Source organism: Zeus faber (assembly GCF_960531495.2).
Source record: "Zeus faber genome assembly, chromosome: 18".
In the NCBI taxonomy this organism is placed as follows: domain Eukaryota; kingdom Metazoa; phylum Chordata; class Actinopteri; order Zeiformes; family Zeidae; genus Zeus; species Zeus faber.
Window position 1 is genome coordinate 27,842,828 of NC_137210.1, and position 16,261 is coordinate 27,859,088.

The 16,261-nt window shown below is 45.0% G+C and overlaps 1 protein-coding gene across 3 annotated transcripts in view; it reads right to left on the reverse strand.

The window, feature by feature from the left end:
• mphosph8 (M-phase phosphoprotein 8) overlaps nt 1–16,006 on the reverse strand; it is a 29,925-nt gene extending 13,919 nt beyond the window's left edge. For 2 of the 3 annotated variants that reach the window (XM_080018621.1, XM_080018623.1), the window contains exons 1-7: nt 15,904–16,006; nt 11,819–11,980; nt 9,297–10,319; nt 9,039–9,135; nt 8,215–8,469; nt 4,110–4,232; nt 3,392–3,480 (exon numbers count right to left, since the gene is read on the reverse strand). In XM_080018621.1, coding sequence (XP_079874747.1) covers nt 3,392–3,480; nt 4,110–4,232; nt 8,215–8,469; nt 9,039–9,135; nt 9,297–10,319; nt 11,819–11,980; nt 15,904–16,005 — 1,851 coding nt within the window. In that variant the 5' untranslated portion in view covers nt 16,006. The remainder of the gene's footprint in view (nt 1–3,391; nt 3,481–4,109; nt 4,233–8,214; nt 8,470–9,038; nt 9,136–9,296; nt 10,320–11,818; nt 11,981–15,903) is intronic. The other variant, XM_080018622.1, reaches the window with a different exon arrangement.
• Nucleotides 16,007–16,261: the final 255 nt, after the last annotated feature.

The window sequence follows — 16,261 nt, forward strand, 5'->3', positions numbered from 1 at the left end:
TAAGAGAACAAGTATATGTAAGACTTAACCAAATTTGAGCTAAGGATCAATATGATTATATATTGAAAACATTAGACATTTGGTAAACTGGGGCAATTTGAAAATATCTCCCAATTAGAAAAACCAAAGATAAATGTTCTCTGAAAATTAACTGAAGCCTTCATTTGCAGTGTGATGCATGGGCACCTTGGCAAAGCCCCTTCCCATTCGCAAGATTCAATCTCATTCAAAGAAGTAAATGCAATGGCCACATTATCCGTATGCCTGACTTTGGTATGAATAAAAAAAAACAAAAAAACTGAGACGTCTCACACTGTCAGTACAAACAGCACATGTGACCCATTCAGGAAATAGTTAATGGCTTTATTGGGATTAAGCAGCGACTACAATGTTTTGCCATTGTCAACGTCAGACCAAGAATGTTCAGTGATGGGATGTCGGATGAAATGCCGCATGGATACGATAAAGTACAAAAGAGAATACGCAGTTCTATTAGACCTACATTCATAACTTGCCTGACAAAACAGATATTGATTTAAATTACAGTGTTCAGTCATGGGTACACCAGCAGTTGGTTTCGTATAACTTTCCATTTAATATCACAATTGAAACCAGGAAACTGGTCGTTTACTTCAGTATGGCTAAGGAAACATTCAGAATAATTAAAAGCCAAGCCTGGCTTAGGCCAAAGAAACAACATGATCAATTGTGATCAATCAGTTATAAAAATACTGTTTATTGGGTAGCTGCCAACCGCCATGACTTTAAACACCATCACAGATAAGAGTCAAATATGCTAAAAACAACAAAAGTATTTCCCCCATACAGCCATGACCATTCTTGGTGCATAGCAATGGGCTGCTTCTTTTATGCTATTAGAATGATAACACAACATATGTTCTGAAAGCATATATGTACCTGCATAGGAGAAAGCTTTCTGTCAAATGGCTTCATGTTCCTTGTATTATTGGTCTTGAGGTTATTCTTCTTTTGTCTGCAAGAAAAGAACACATACAGTTTCCAATGTATGCTCTTAAATATTCTCAGGTATAATGTATGATTGTAGTTTCAAGACATCCACACGCTTGAATAGAATTGTGCCATTGCGAGTGAAAAATCTATTCCAGATTTGGAAATATCTCTTCTCTCTAGACTGCAGTATTTCTTAGAATGTCACAGTAATTGTACTAACTTCTGTAAAATGATCTAAATGTAGTCAACAGTGCTACAAAAACAGAAAATTATTAGCAATATTTACATATTACTAAAAAATATAGAGTCCTGGTGATAGTTGTGTTTCCACAAAGATAAAAATCAGTTGCAGACACTCTTACCTTTGTTCCTGGAAATGGTCAAGTCCTTATAAGTCCTGATGCTCTGGATATTTAGTCACAAAACAGTCCACTCTGTAGGTGTACAACTTGAAGAGAGAGATTGGTGCTTGGCTGTGAAATGTCCTTGTGAGTTCCAATTTCAGCAGGTAGTGAAAAAGTCAAGTCTGGAACTTCAACTCTGTGCTGTGGTTATTGAATGGTCATGACGTGACACATTGACACGAGCATTACTATAACTAGTCTTTGAGGTGGTTATCGACTGGTGTGTCGTATAATTTCCCTTCCTGAGTTCTTAAGGATGTGTGACTAAACAACACACGTGTTTTACATATTTCAAGGAAAGGCCAATGCTTGTGTTTAAACCACACCGATAATGATAAAACCCAGTGCATGGGTGAGCATCTGAATCAGTCTGTATAAGGTATATTTTATCCTACTGGCTTCAGTATATCAATGCCCCTTTTCAGTGAATACACAGCAAAACACGCCAAAAAAACGGTCTACCTGTGTGTATATGTAATTTTCTTTGGCATGTCGTCTTTCTGTTTAACCTCGCCTATTCACAGTAATGTGGAGGCACTGTATTAGTTAAGATTTGAATATAATTGAACTATCCAAAATATTTACAACCAGGTCATTTCAGTTTTTAGTACTGCATTTCCTTGTCAGCCAGGTATTAAAACTTCACACCTTAGGTGCCTTTGTATGGAATGCCTTTCATAATCGCTATTATATATTAATACTTTTATCATAAACATACACTGCTCAGCCACAATATAAAAACCACCTGCCTAATATTGTGTAGGTCCCCCTTGTGCCGCTAAAACAGCTCTGACCCGCCTAACAATGTTGAGGTAGGTGCTACGTGTCAAAGTAACATCCACATGAATGCCAGGACCCAAGGTTTCCCAGCAGAACATTGTCCAGAGCATCACACCGCCTCTGCCGGCTTGTCTTCTTCCCATAATGCATCCTGGTGCCATCTCTTCCCCAGGTAAACAACAAAGACGCACCCGGCCATCCACATGATGTAGAAGAAAACGTGATTCATCAGACCGGGCCACCTTCTTCCATTGCTCCAGGGTCCAGTTGTGACGCTCACTCATCCATTGTAGGTGCTTTCAGGGATGGACAGGGGGCAGCATGGACACTGTGAGCTCCCATACGCAGCAAGCTGCCATGCACTGTGTGTTCTACACCTTTCTATCATAGCACCATTCACTGTTTCACCACTTTGTGCTACAGTAGTTCTTCTGTGGGATCCAACCAGATGGGCTAGACTTCACTCCCCACGTGCATCAATGAGCCTTGAGCGTCCATGACCCTGTCGCAGGTTCACCGGTCGTTCTTTTCTTTTGGAGATTCTCTGACCCAGTCGTCTAGCATCACAATGTGGTCCTTGTCAAAGTCGCTTAGATGCTTCTGTTGTCCATTTTTCCTGCTTCCAACACATCAACTTTCAAGAACTGACTGTTCACTTGCCGCCTAATATATCCCACCCCTTGACAGGTGCCATTGGAACCAGATGACCAATGTTCTGTCAGTGGTTTATAGTTGTGGCTGATCGGTGTCTGTCCCGTATACATCACTTGCTTTGAAAGTTGTATGTAAGGGTAGTGCATAGGCTGTGTTTTACTTGTACAGGTTTCCCAATATAAATCAAAAGAAGAAATTCCAAGATTTTTCCAGGATTTCTAAAAAACCCTCTCAAAAATAATAAATAAATACAATTCTGTGAACCTCCCCACGTATAATTCCCCCCCATCCAAAAGAAATGCCCTGACTTTATTTATAATTCCATCACACACGGGACTGGACAATCACTCATACAATCACTCCCACATACGTACTTGGGGCAGCCAAGGTGTTACCTAGAGAGACTGTTCTCACAGTGTAGTTTAGAATCCCATCTTACATGTAGTTAACAACAACCATCAGCTGATAAAATAAACAAAAAAAATTGCTTGTTTTGATATTCCAAAATAAAGTCCAAAATCAAAAAGAGGATAATTACAGTTATTAGGTTTACATTGTTGTGAAACCGCGGAATAACTGACCTCATGGTCCAGATTGTAGTCTTCTTTGGAATTAAGTGCAACTTTAACAGACATGTAGTCTCCACTTTTCACAGCATCTCGCAGTTCACCTAGAACAGAAAAAAGGTGACAACCCATTGAAGCACTTATAAGATTAATAACCAATACATATTAAACATTCACTTCAATTTCTACATGCCAAAACGGTAGCATGAGCGTTATGCTGTCATAACTACTAGCTGCTTTAAACAAAAGTGCCAAGGTCACTTAGTCATGGTCGAAACGCTTACTGCAAGTGGAAATTTGTCTACTGAAATAAGTAATCGTTGGGTTTTAACACAACGTAGACAAGATAAATAACATCTGATATCTCATCAATTAGCAGCTTCTTAGTGGCATGGACCCTTTATATAACAAATCTAACAAGCAGTATAAAACAACATTCATCATTGTGTGAAATACTTTAAATACGAACAATCTGTACAAAGTTATTTTTTGTTTTACAAAATGCAGTGAGGAGATTGTTGACAAACTTCCATGATTTTCCATGACCAAGGGAAAAACAAAAAACAAATTGAAATTCCATGACATTCTGTTGGTGTAATTTTATTTTCTAACTCCCCTGACTGTCCAGTGATCCTGTGACCCCGTGGAAACCCAGCTGAGTGATTTAAAGGATTTGCTGTGCGCGGGGTTCAATTCCCCTCAAAAACACGGCGGCGTCGCCACATCCACTCACTTGGAGATAAGGGTGGACCCGTCAGTATCTCGTCCTCTCCGTTGAGATGCTTCTGGAAGTCCTCCAGCGTCATCCAGTCCAGGTTGAGATCCATTCCCAGACTCAGAGTGGCTGGGCCCTTGTCTAGTTGAAAAGATGAAGGGGAAATTCAGATCCTTAGTAAGCGAAACAAACTCATTTGTTCCCACAGACGTTAATCATTTGGGCCTGTATCTATCACGCGGCACAGAGTGAGAAATTGGTCATCACGCTCAACAAATTCTCAAGTTTGGCTCTCCTTGCATTCAAAGCATTTTATCCACTGTCTTAATCAGGAAATTACTAGGCTTGGGCGATGGTGCAAAATTCCAACCACAGATCGCTGGGGGGCTGCGATCGCCAATTTAAGTGCAGGACTTTTTACAAGTACAGTATTTCAACAAAAACATCCGGTTTTTAAATGAAGTTCCCTAGCAACGGAAAGCAACGGGGAAGAGAGTGCGTCTCCACTGCCCCGACACTACCCCGGTTGTTTTGGAACGAGACAGAACGGAACTGTCATGTTTTAAAAAAATGTTGTTTCATACATTTAGGAAACAAACAAAAATAAATCGATCTAAAATAAAAAGACAGGCAGGGGAGCCGGCGCTCTCCGCTGTCTGGACGAGAAAAAAATAAAATAAAAAAATAAAAAATAAATCTCTACTCCAGTTCTCTGAGTTAGGCTTACGTTTTTTATTTTCAATACAAGTTAGAAACTAAGGAAACAAAATGAAGCCTCCGCCAACCCCACCCCCTGCCCAGTTTCAGAACACTGTAAACTTACAACATTTCAATGTCCAGATTTTTCCAGGCAGATACATTATTTCGTTATTTTTATTTATTTTAATCGTCTGTCATCAAAGTAAATCGCGATCAGTGGAGTCGATCGCTGATAAGACGAGTTAATCGTAAATCTGCCCAAGCCTAGAAACTACTCTGATCTCCACCAGGATTTAGGAGAGGATGAAAGCTGTCCTAAACACTTAAGAGTTCACAGCAGTTGGCGTTAAGGCAGCGTGCGTGCGTGCGTGCGTGCGTAAATAAATAATTAAATAAATAGATAAATAAATAAATAAATAAATAGTGATAAATATAGCTGCAGGCAGCAATACACAGGGTCCAGTTCATTCATCTTAGGTACGTATTACAGGTTTCCGAGGTTCCATAATCCGAGGTCCCGAATCTGCGCTCTGTGATTATATGCGGGAATGGCGGATTCTCCCCTTAACCGCTCTCCTTTCACGGGGGTGGGTGTCGTGCCGGGCTCCCGTTGGGAGGAGGGTTAGGGTTTGGGTTCAAGTTGGCGTTTGAGGAAGGCCCACCGCATCAGCTCCGGGGGCCCCATCCCCGCTGCGAGCTGCAGCCAGAGAGCACCGCGGGCAGGGAGAGAGCGGAGGAAGCACCGGTGCTCCTGCTGTACGATTGGCTGTTTGTGTCACATGTTTTTTTTCTCTGCTCATTGCGATTGGCTGCTCGTGTCACATATTTTGAAAAACGTTACCACTCAACCACAAGTCGATACACTTGTTGATGTGTTGTGACTTTATCATACAAATAAAAATGTGGAAATCTCAAACAAAATAACAATGAGTCCTGGTGATGCAGAAATAATAATGCAAGGATCCACTTGTTGTGTGTGATGACTTTATCCTAAAAATGAGAAGGTGTTTGTTTACTTCCTGTTGTACCCAGAGCCCTGCCTTAGTGTCTCTGTGGAAGGAAATCACTCTGTGTGGAAGTTCCATTCAGACAGATAAGACACCGCATGTCCCTCAGAGACATTAAGAAGTGGATTCAGACCCGTTTATCTGCAGCTGCAAGGCACTACATGTGTGAGGACACAAACATGGAATAGGTTTTGGACTGTTTTCGGCTCCTTCAGTCTGCGTGTTACAACTGGCTGGAATGCCGCAGGAGGTACACGGGACTGGGTGAGATGGAACGGAATGCGTTTACATTTACAAAAAGGACAAAAGAATAAAATATCAAGTGAAAAGCCCTGCCCACGTCAGTCACATCAGTACAGTGGGCTCACGGTTCGGTATGTATCACACTTTTGGGGCCACAGTAACGGTGCAGTTTCGGTATCTTCATATTTATGAAACATGTACCGTATTTTCGCGACTATAAGGCGCATATAAACATATTTTTTTTTCCTCAAAATGTGCGGCGTGCCCTATAGTGCGGTGCGCCCTATGTGTGGAGGAAAGACTCGAGCGGTGGATCATCGAGCAAAGAACGAGTGGGGTGGGCGTTTCGACGGTCACTGTTCGACTAAAAGCAGTAACGCTAGCGGAAGAAATGAAAATTGAACATTTTCAAGGAGGTCCGTCGTGGTGCTTTCGTTTTATGAAACGGTGCCATTTTTCCATCCGGACCAGGACTACAGTAGCGCAGCAACGTCCGGCGGATTATAATGAAAAGCTGGCGAGCTTCCACTCCTACTGCAGCAAACACATCGCCGACAAACGCATCCAGCCAAGCCACATCACCAACATGGACGAGGTGCCGCTCACTTTCGACATCCTGGTGAATCACACGGTGGAGAAGAAGGGGACCAGCACGGTAGCGATACGCACAACGGGGTATGAAAAGGCGTCGTTTACTGTTGTGCTTGGCTGCCACGCAAATGGACAGAAACTGCCGCCTATGGTGATTTTTAAGAGAAAGACTTTGCCTAAAGAGACTTTTCCAGCTGGAGTCGTTATTAAGGCAAATGAAAAGGGCTGGATGGATGAGGAGATGATGAAAGAGTGGCTGAGGGAGGTGTATGTAAGGAGACCAGGTGGTTTTTTCCACGCATCACCATCGCTGTTAATCTGTGACTCCATGCGTGCCCATCTCACAGCCGATGTGAAAAACAAGGTGAAACAAATGAACGCTGTGCTTGCTGTTATCCCGGGAGGTCTGACAAAGGAACTTCAACCGCTCGACATTGGTGTGAACCGGCCGTTCAAAGTAAGGCTGCGAGCGGCGTGGGAGCGATGGATGACCGATGGAGACCACAGTTTCACGAAAAGTGGAAGGCAGCGCCGGGCAAGTTACGCCACAGTTTGCGGATGGATTGTAGATGCTTGGGCTAACGTGTCTGCTGGCACTGATGTTCGAGCTTTCGCAAAAGCCGGCATCATTTCCGAGGAGCCGCACGGCACGGAAAGTGACTCTGACAGCGAAGAAGGGGAAACTGGCATGTCTGATTTAGCGCAGCTGTTTAATTAAAACAGAGGATGATGACTTTGATGGGTTTGATTAATACTTTGTAATAAATACATGAATAAAGCACAAACATACTCAGTTTTGCTCCCGCTCTATTTTTAAATACGCAGTAGAGGTATTTAAACGTAGTAGAGGATATGTACCGGTATATAAAACCCGCGCCCTATAATCCGGTGCGCCTTATGTGTGTGTTAAATACAGTAATGGCACACATAACTGAGACTGCGCCTTTTAGTACGGTGCGCCTTATGGTCGTGAAAATACGGTAAAAGAAAAAATAAGGGAAACGTTTAAAAAGTGTAAAAAATGTTTTTCTAGTAGTCAGCCACAAATAACTAGTGTAACTCTGTATGACTGTGGAGGGAGGGGAGAGGGGGGTTCAGGTTCATTGGGGGGTTGTTATAATTGACATAAGTTAATCTGATTGGAGGGAAGGTGTCCAGGTGAGTGGATTATTCAAATATAAATTTTCATTAACACACACACACACACACACACACACACACACACACACACACACACACACACACACACACACACACACACACACACACACACACACACACACACACACACACACACACACACACACCTCTAGCTAAACAAGCTTTTCCACAAGTTCATTGTTCTCCTCAACACAGGCTCCTCCCCGGAATCTAAGCGCTTATCTGTAAAGCGTGTCAGAACTAATTAAACTGATATAATTTGGTTAGACGGGACATTTTTGTGCCTGTTTTTCTACGGGAAGTAATTACACCATGTCAGATGCCGTGCACTTTCACATTCCCACCGAAAACACTCTGGTCCCGTCAATGCAAAAAGCCTTTTTCGGGAACAAAGCAGCAGACGAACCCACAATGCAGCTTACCGGACTTGTCGCCACCCTCCAGGGGGTCCTGGGGGTCCAGATTGTCGTCGCAAGCGATGAAGAGTCTGGGCTCGCTGTCCTCCCTCTTCTTCCACCTCTTGTCGTCTGTGGAGGTTCTCCTCTCCCAGCCGGAGCGCTGTGCTTCCTCAGAGCGCTCCCGTCGCTCCTCCCCGAACCTGGGCCTGGGAGCGGAGTCTAACCCCTCTCGCTCCTCACTGTCCAGGCTGAAGCCGTGACTCTGACCACTTCTCGGGGCTGGAAGAGGAACAGCGGAAACCTTAAAGCGCCTCCACGCATCAAGAAATGGTGTATACGATCTGATAAACACAGTTACGCAAGCTACCCCAATACTGTCCTTGTCAAATTGACTTCAATTTGTTCATGATTGTGCAAATTCATGAAACTATGTCATTTTTATGTAAGCTGAGAAGACACTTTATCCCATTTAGGTTTAGAATCTGGAACATTTATTTTTAATTGAACATTAACTGACCAATTGATTAACCAATCGAAGTAATCGATTCCTGCTGCCCTTCACGGTGGTTACAAACCCACGTCCCATTCTTAAAATGACACAAAAAAATGGGACATGAAAATGTTATAGTAAAAGTGACCTAATTATCTTTACACTACAGTTGGTTTTTAATAATTAGTGTGATTAAGCCGGTTCCTCATTACATTTTCTCCGGTTTATGAAGTGATTGCGGTAGTTTGTAAACTACAAACCACATCTGCAATATGAATGTTGTTATAATTGATGTTTTCATATATTTATTGTAATTATGAAATGATTGGCTCTGTAAAGTGCTCTGGACGCTCCTCACCTTCCGACTGCTTGGATTTCTCCGTCCTGTCAAAATCTGCTTTCTGAACCGGAGACTCTTTGGTCGTCTTGGCCTTCTTCTCAACCTTCCCAACCGGCTGCAGGAAAAATACGCGACACATGAACAAAAATAACAATAAACTATTTTGGGGATTCTGCGTTAAAATGTTCAGCTGTGGAATAATCTATTTGTTGATCGGCATAAAATAGACAAAACTATAATTTTGTCATTTAATAATTGGTTTGGGTCATGACATACCTTTGAGGACTTGCTGCTGCTGTTGCTGGCCTCCAGGGGGACGGGAGGGTGCGCGGCGTGCCGGCGGGGAACTCTGTCTTTGGCCTCGCAGTTCAGCAGAAACTTCTCAAACAGGTTGGTGGATCCCGCCGCCTCCTCCTTGGAGACCTCCTCCTCCCTCACCTTGCTGCTGCCGGCGGGCGCCAGGGAGGAGGAGGAGGCAGAGGAGGAGGAGGCGGACGAGGACGGGGCTTTGGGCGGGGCCGAGGTGCCGTCCTGCCCTTTGCTCTTGGACTTCTTGTGCAGGGTGGAGCCGTCGCTGGAGTCGGACGACAGCGGCGTGGTGTCGTCGCGGGCCTTGGAGCTCAGCTTGAGTTTGTGCACGCCGCCGTCCCGGTGCGGCGGCGTGGAGGCTTCGGGCTTCCTGCCTTTCTTGTCCTGGATCAGGTCCTTGAAGCCCTGCAGCTTCAGCTCGGACTTTGCCTTCTTCTGCTTGGGTTTGTCCTCAAGCCGCGCCCGCTCCGACGACTTGCCGGCGGGCTCGGCCGCGTCCTCCATCCTGGACTCCGGCGGCCTGTCGGCGATGTCCTTCTCCAGGGGCGCGGTGGCCTCGTCTTCTGATGACTCCACCCTCCGCTCCTTCTTCCCTTTCTTCTTCCGCCCCTCCTCGCCTCTTTCCTTCCTGTGCTTGCCCGCCTCCCTGCTCTTGTCCTTCTTGTGCTTCTTCAGGGGGGCGTGCTCGTCTTCATCCTCTTCCTCGTCAGAGTCAGCCAGCCTCTTCTTGGGCTCCATTCGTCGCTCCTTGGGCAGCAAGGGAGGGCTCGGCGGAGGCCCGTCCTCCTCGTCCGTCTCGGGCGCAGGTAAAGGCTTCGTCAACTCGTCCCTCCACTTCTCTTTCTTCTTCTTCATCTTCTCCTTTGTGTAGGATTCCTCGTCCACCCGCGGCTTTTTCTTCTTCTTGATGGGTGCCTCCGCGCTGGGCCGGTCCTTGTCGCTGTCGCTCTCCGAGTCGGCGTCAAACACGTCGGTCTTGGTGGGCAGCTTCTGGTGGTCGGAGGGGAAAGGTAATATCACACACACGGCGACACCACACACACACACACACACACACACACACACACTTTTAATGACCTTGATTATATGTAAAAACTACAAATACTGCATATTCTTATAAGGCCAGATGTTGGCTGGCTACAAACAATGATCAAGGACAACCTCCTAGTTATAACATTTAGGAATTGCATGTTTGTTTTTTTTAAATCAGTACTACATTACACAAACGAAACAAGTATTTTTATTTATTTTGCTCAGCACAGATATAAGAATCTGTGCCATTTCTTTATTAACCATATTTGTTGTGAAATTAATCACATTAGCTTTTGTTGTTATTTTCATGCTACCTTAAATGACGTCCCTCCATTGAGGGTTTTATAACTTATCTGCCTTCATATTTAAACTATGAAGTAAAATAATATTTTAAAAAGATAACGATTTATTTGAAAAACACTTTTCAGGCAACAGGGTACAAGCAGTTTCTTTATTTTCTTTTTAAACAAAGACCATCTGTCTGAGGTGACATAACTGGACGTCACAGGAAAATTAACAACTTTAATTATTCAAAACTCACCAAGCTTTGCCAAAATCTTAACATATAATTGAAAACATTTATGAAAAATCAAACCCTATTTCATATTTGGTAAAAATCATGTAGCAAACAAGACAACGTCAATACGACTCAACTTTCCTTTTGTGTCTGGAAAAAAAGTGCTATTCAATTTCTAAACCAAACATATATATATATATATATATATAAATAAAAGTATATAAACAATCAAAGAGTTTGATATTTGAAAGCAAACTTATTTCAAATTAAAGGGTATTTAAAATGTTCAGCAAAGAACATATGAACTGAGCTGGGACATTATTTTTATGTTGATGGAGTGAAACGCTGGCACTCTGTCCAGCTGCCGTGGCTCTTCCTGGGCTCTCGTCCTGTTCTCCAAGCCCTGCTCTTACGCCTCTTTTTCATTCAATCCAAGTCATTGTTGTTTTATATTTGACCTTACCAGAACTAGCGCGCTATTGTTGCATGGGGAACAATCAGGAAGTGTTAAAGGGGTCCTCAAAGTTTTAGCTGACCACAACATTCCCCGTTTTTAAATCATATTTTTAGAAATATCCGGTGGTGTTGACAAAAACTACGGACAATTTCAATTGACAAAAACATTGAGTGTTTAATTATTACGTTTCATTAACGTTCAAATTCTTATGATTTAAAATACACTACACTTTGTCCTAAAATAAAAAATAAATTATTTTAAATAACTTTACTTTGCTGTGCAAAGCTGTCTCGGAATCAATAACTTTCAACAATTTTTTTTTTTTATTTATCTGCCATGTTTTGTCCCAGATCTCAAGAATGACTGATACTGTAAATATTTCTTTAATTAGGGATATAGGGTACCGATACCAATACTATTATCAGATGCGATACTGTGCTCATGTAAACTGCTCTGATACCTGACCAGACAAAAAGCACTCACCACCGTCTTCTTCGCCTCCGCCTCTTTCTTGACCTTGAGATCGGTCTTGTTCTTTTTGAAGGACAGCAGGACCTCACGGCAGTCCTCCAGATGGGCCTCCGGCTCCCAGGTGTCATCGTCGGAGCAGTAGTTCTTCCAGCGGACTCTGTACAGCACTTCCCCCTGAGGGCACAGAGCATCACAGACTTTAAATCATTGGGCACGTGCGCCCATTCAGGCCGGGACGTCCAGCAACATTTTTATTAGTGTGCGAGGTAATTTGAATCGGCAAATTCTTAATTACTCAACTGAGCGTCCTAATTATCCAAAGACACAGCAATATAGAATTGTTTACAAACCATGAAATAAACAAGTTGTGTATTTAGAACGTCGTGGTAAAGATAGCTAATGTCTAATTTATAGCGGAATGCCACCAGCTATATTTAAAAGGCCAAATAATGTTATAACATGAATAATCACAATTTGTATTAATAAACAAATTGAATATTTGCCCTTGTAACAAATACCCCTTTCCCACTGCACCAAAAACCCGATCACACCCGCTAGCATCCGGCATTTGTCACCGGTGGGAAAGGAAAATCCCGGGTTTCAGTCCTGGGTCAAATGCCCCTGCAATAGACACAGGTTTTAATCGGCTCCACCTCCGATCGGCTCTGATATGAATAGGACACCCGGGTCCACTCGCTACTTTTTGGCCTCTTTACCTGCGGGATGCGACGCAAGTTGAAGTTCCGGACGCTTGCGTGGTAATAAATAGGAATATCCATGTGTATCACTCCATCATCTCATATCCCGTTTAGAATCCAAAAATCTAAATCAGAAGTCATTGACTTTTTCCCCCCGCATGGGGGACCATGAAATGTTGTGAGTGTGAGGATTGCACTGTGGGGGGCACAGCGGAGAACCCCCAGGCTCCCCGCCGGTCCCCGGTCCCCGCCGCCAAAGGACTGGTGCGAACAGCATGGAGTATCCGGGCGTGGGTGCGCACCGGCAACATGAGTATCCACGCTGCTTCTACTGTCGTGTCGGGTCGTTCACGAACGATCCGATTCGTTGGAATGGCTCAAAATATTATTTTTCAAGTTTTATGTCGTTTGTTTAAGTTGCTCTCCCGCTACTGCTTTGTTCACAATCACACCCGAACCATGACACGTGACTTTTCCGGTGTGTTTGTGACGTCGAATGTGACGCACCAGAAAAAAAACGGCATTACTCCTGGCAATGGGAAAGGTGTCAATCACCTATTTAAAAAAAATTAAAAATTAAAAATGGGTTGACCCGCTCATTTTGGTACGAACAGTATAAGTAAGCCCTGCTCCCCCTTAGATTTATCAAAGAGCATCTCACTCTTCCATTAGTATGTTGAAAAGACCTTGAACTGCCATTGAAATGTGTGGTCTTGCCCTGAACGACTCCCAACGGTTTGCTGCTCGGTAACATCTTGGTGTCTGATTGGTAATTCTCAGAAACGAGATGTTATTCTCCTTATTCAGACACACGCAGCAAGGCAAAAGCGACAAAACTACACAAGACAACAGCGTGTGCCAGGCATGTGCCAGGCGTGCTTGTATAAAATCGAATAAATGTCATTAACGGCTGCTGTTTGAAGCGCCACGCGTCAGGCGGAAATGGGTGGACAGATCACACAGCAGCTGCCACTGTTGGTTCTCTCCTCATTGGGCGGTAGGATGGATATACAGCACACGTCTTTCACATAATAAATGACTGCTAATAGAGTGCACAAACTTCAGAACGAAGTATGAACTTCAGTCATTCAAATACTTTAAACACACGCATGACCAGGTACACCGTTTTCTGGAGTGAACAGTGAGAATGCGCATTCTGTGTGATTTCAGTTTGAAACTTGCACAAAAAAAAAAAAAAAAAAAAAGTGTAAATGCACCTTTCTTCAATGCCAACCAAGTGTCATCCCGTTCATGCACTTTTATTCAAGCTCAAACTGTAAACTATGGCTGATCGCACATCATAACTCAGTCACAATAAATCACAAACTACCCCCTAAATTTGAGTGATCAGAGCCCTTCATGTGGTATTACAGTCAAAGGGCCCAGCTTTCCTTTAACCAAAACTAGTGCAGAGGGGCACTTTCTCTCACACACCAAGTGAAAAGCCCCCCGCCACCGCCTGTGAAACATCCTCCAACCAATAAAGTGAGCCGCTGCTGTTGTGAAACTCAATTGACAAAAGGTTATTTCTGGCGCGTTGTCATTCGTGCACGTGCTCCGTGTTTATTTGGCCAGTTGCTGAGGCACTGTGTGCACTGGGCCCACGCCCACACACTGCCTGCGCACAAATACAAGTGCACGCATTCAGTTGAGAGCAGCTTGAGTGCTGCCAGCAGACCTGGGAGACTTCCTGCTACTTTCTGAGGGAAGATAAAACAGGTGTAGCCGACAGCCACTACACCAAGCAGTTTCTGGCTCAACGCCACCCCAACTTCGTCAACGATTTGGCCTTTTCTCTAACCGACGTCTGAATAGTAAAAATCACAAGACATTGGTAGATAGCACAGCCAGTACAGAAGACCTTACTCACCATCTACATTGAATAGTAAGCCAATTTAAGACTTGACATTAATGAAATTATCCACCAGGAGTTTGATGGAGAGACAGCGTACTCAGTGGCGATTAGAAGTACCATCAGGGATCCAAATAACACCAAGGGCTCCTTGTCACCTCGGCGTGAGAGGAAATTCAACTGCCGCACCACCACCAACTTCCCGGTGAATTACAATGTGCGCTCACACGCAGGACTTGAGGTTTGGTCAGCAAGTGTAAACGTGAGAGCCCTGTGGCTCAGCATCCACCTGTAAAGCATGACAAACCATCCTAGTGTGTGCTCACCCCTCCGACCCCTGCACGGCCCTCCGCCGCGAAATAAACATTCAACCTCATCAATCGGACAGGGTTTAAAAGGACGACTGTTTCTGAGATCTTTTGAGGTTGAAACGACGGCCTTCACTCAGATGTGGGGAGGGGTGCTAAACTAAGCTTAACCCGAAAACACAACGCGGGTCTCTCTGCCAAAAACCAAGCGACAAACAGAGAAGCGGGTTGTGAAAATCCCATAAAAGCAGCACTGCATTCCTGGGACGAATGTCACTGTTAATCTAACGCCCGATATGCAGTGTTTTAAAGTTAGGCGCCCACTTCAAAACGCACAAAACAAACCTCCCTGATCACATGCAATAACCACTTCATTGTGACTTTATTGCTCTGTGACTATTCAGTTCCTACCTGAATGTTGAGATTTCGTTCAACCAGTTTAACTCTCCTACTCTCAGACAGTCCACACTGCAAGTTAACAGTGAACAACAAATAACACACCAGCTACTTTAGAGTCAAGCTGACAACCAACTGAACTTAAACTTAATTTACCACCTCGCCCATTGAGGTGCATACGATCTATGGAAACCATGGTTTGTTGGCAGGTGGACTTTTATATTTTGGCATACATTGCATGACTTGCATCTGTTTACATCATTTTGCTTTCCATCGGACTCATCCCATGTCGACTGCACTGCGCCTACAACACATTTGGAATCGTCCGTTTGCCCCTGATGCACATTCGGGTTCACGTCGCGCTGCCGGGGCTCTGGTCCCATCCCGGTTCTGTTACCCCCTCGTCGCGGGAGCGCGGCAGCACAGCCGCTGCGGTGTCGGCGCGGAAAATACAACAACTTCCAACTGGATTCGTGAGAGCCGTGGCCGAACACGGTGCCAGGGGTCCCCGCCTGGCGCGGAATCACACCCCGCGCCGCGCTCCGGACCGTTCGACACCCCGCACACGGGGTGTTGTGATGCTCCGGGCTGCCACCCTCGTCGCCCCCCGCACGGGAAAGTTTGACTCTTCGTAAAGGAGCGCACCTAACGGGGTGTCGGATACGAGTACTCAATGAACACCGTGACATATTTGTCCAAATGAGCGACACCGAGAGACCACCGCCGCCAACAACGCCTCGGCGCACGTCGTCTCGCATGCGGGGCGCCGCAAGTGGGAGCTCCGCCGGCCATGTTGGGACCAGCCGCCCGCTCCGGAGCCAGCCCGGTCTCAGCCGCCATTACCTCTTCCACTCGCATGTCGATGATCCTCTCCACTTCGTACACATCCTCCACCTCGTCCTGCTCGCTGTCCGCGTGCTCGACCCTCTCGGCCTCCGCCTCCATGGCCGCCGGGAGTGAGGGCTCCGTCGGTGGGGGACACAGGCCTCGTTAGCTGGCGCTGAGCTTAGCTTAGCTTCGCCGCGGCTGGGAGCGTGGACTGCCGCACGCCGCACCGCAGCTCGGTACTGAGCCGCTAGCGGCAGGAGGCGGAAAGATGGAGGACGGCGCTGATGCTGCGTTCAAGTTCCGACGGGAGAGACGCGAACTACCTGCCCCCACCAGGCCTGCAATTTGTCGTATTGATTTTGTGATTCATACA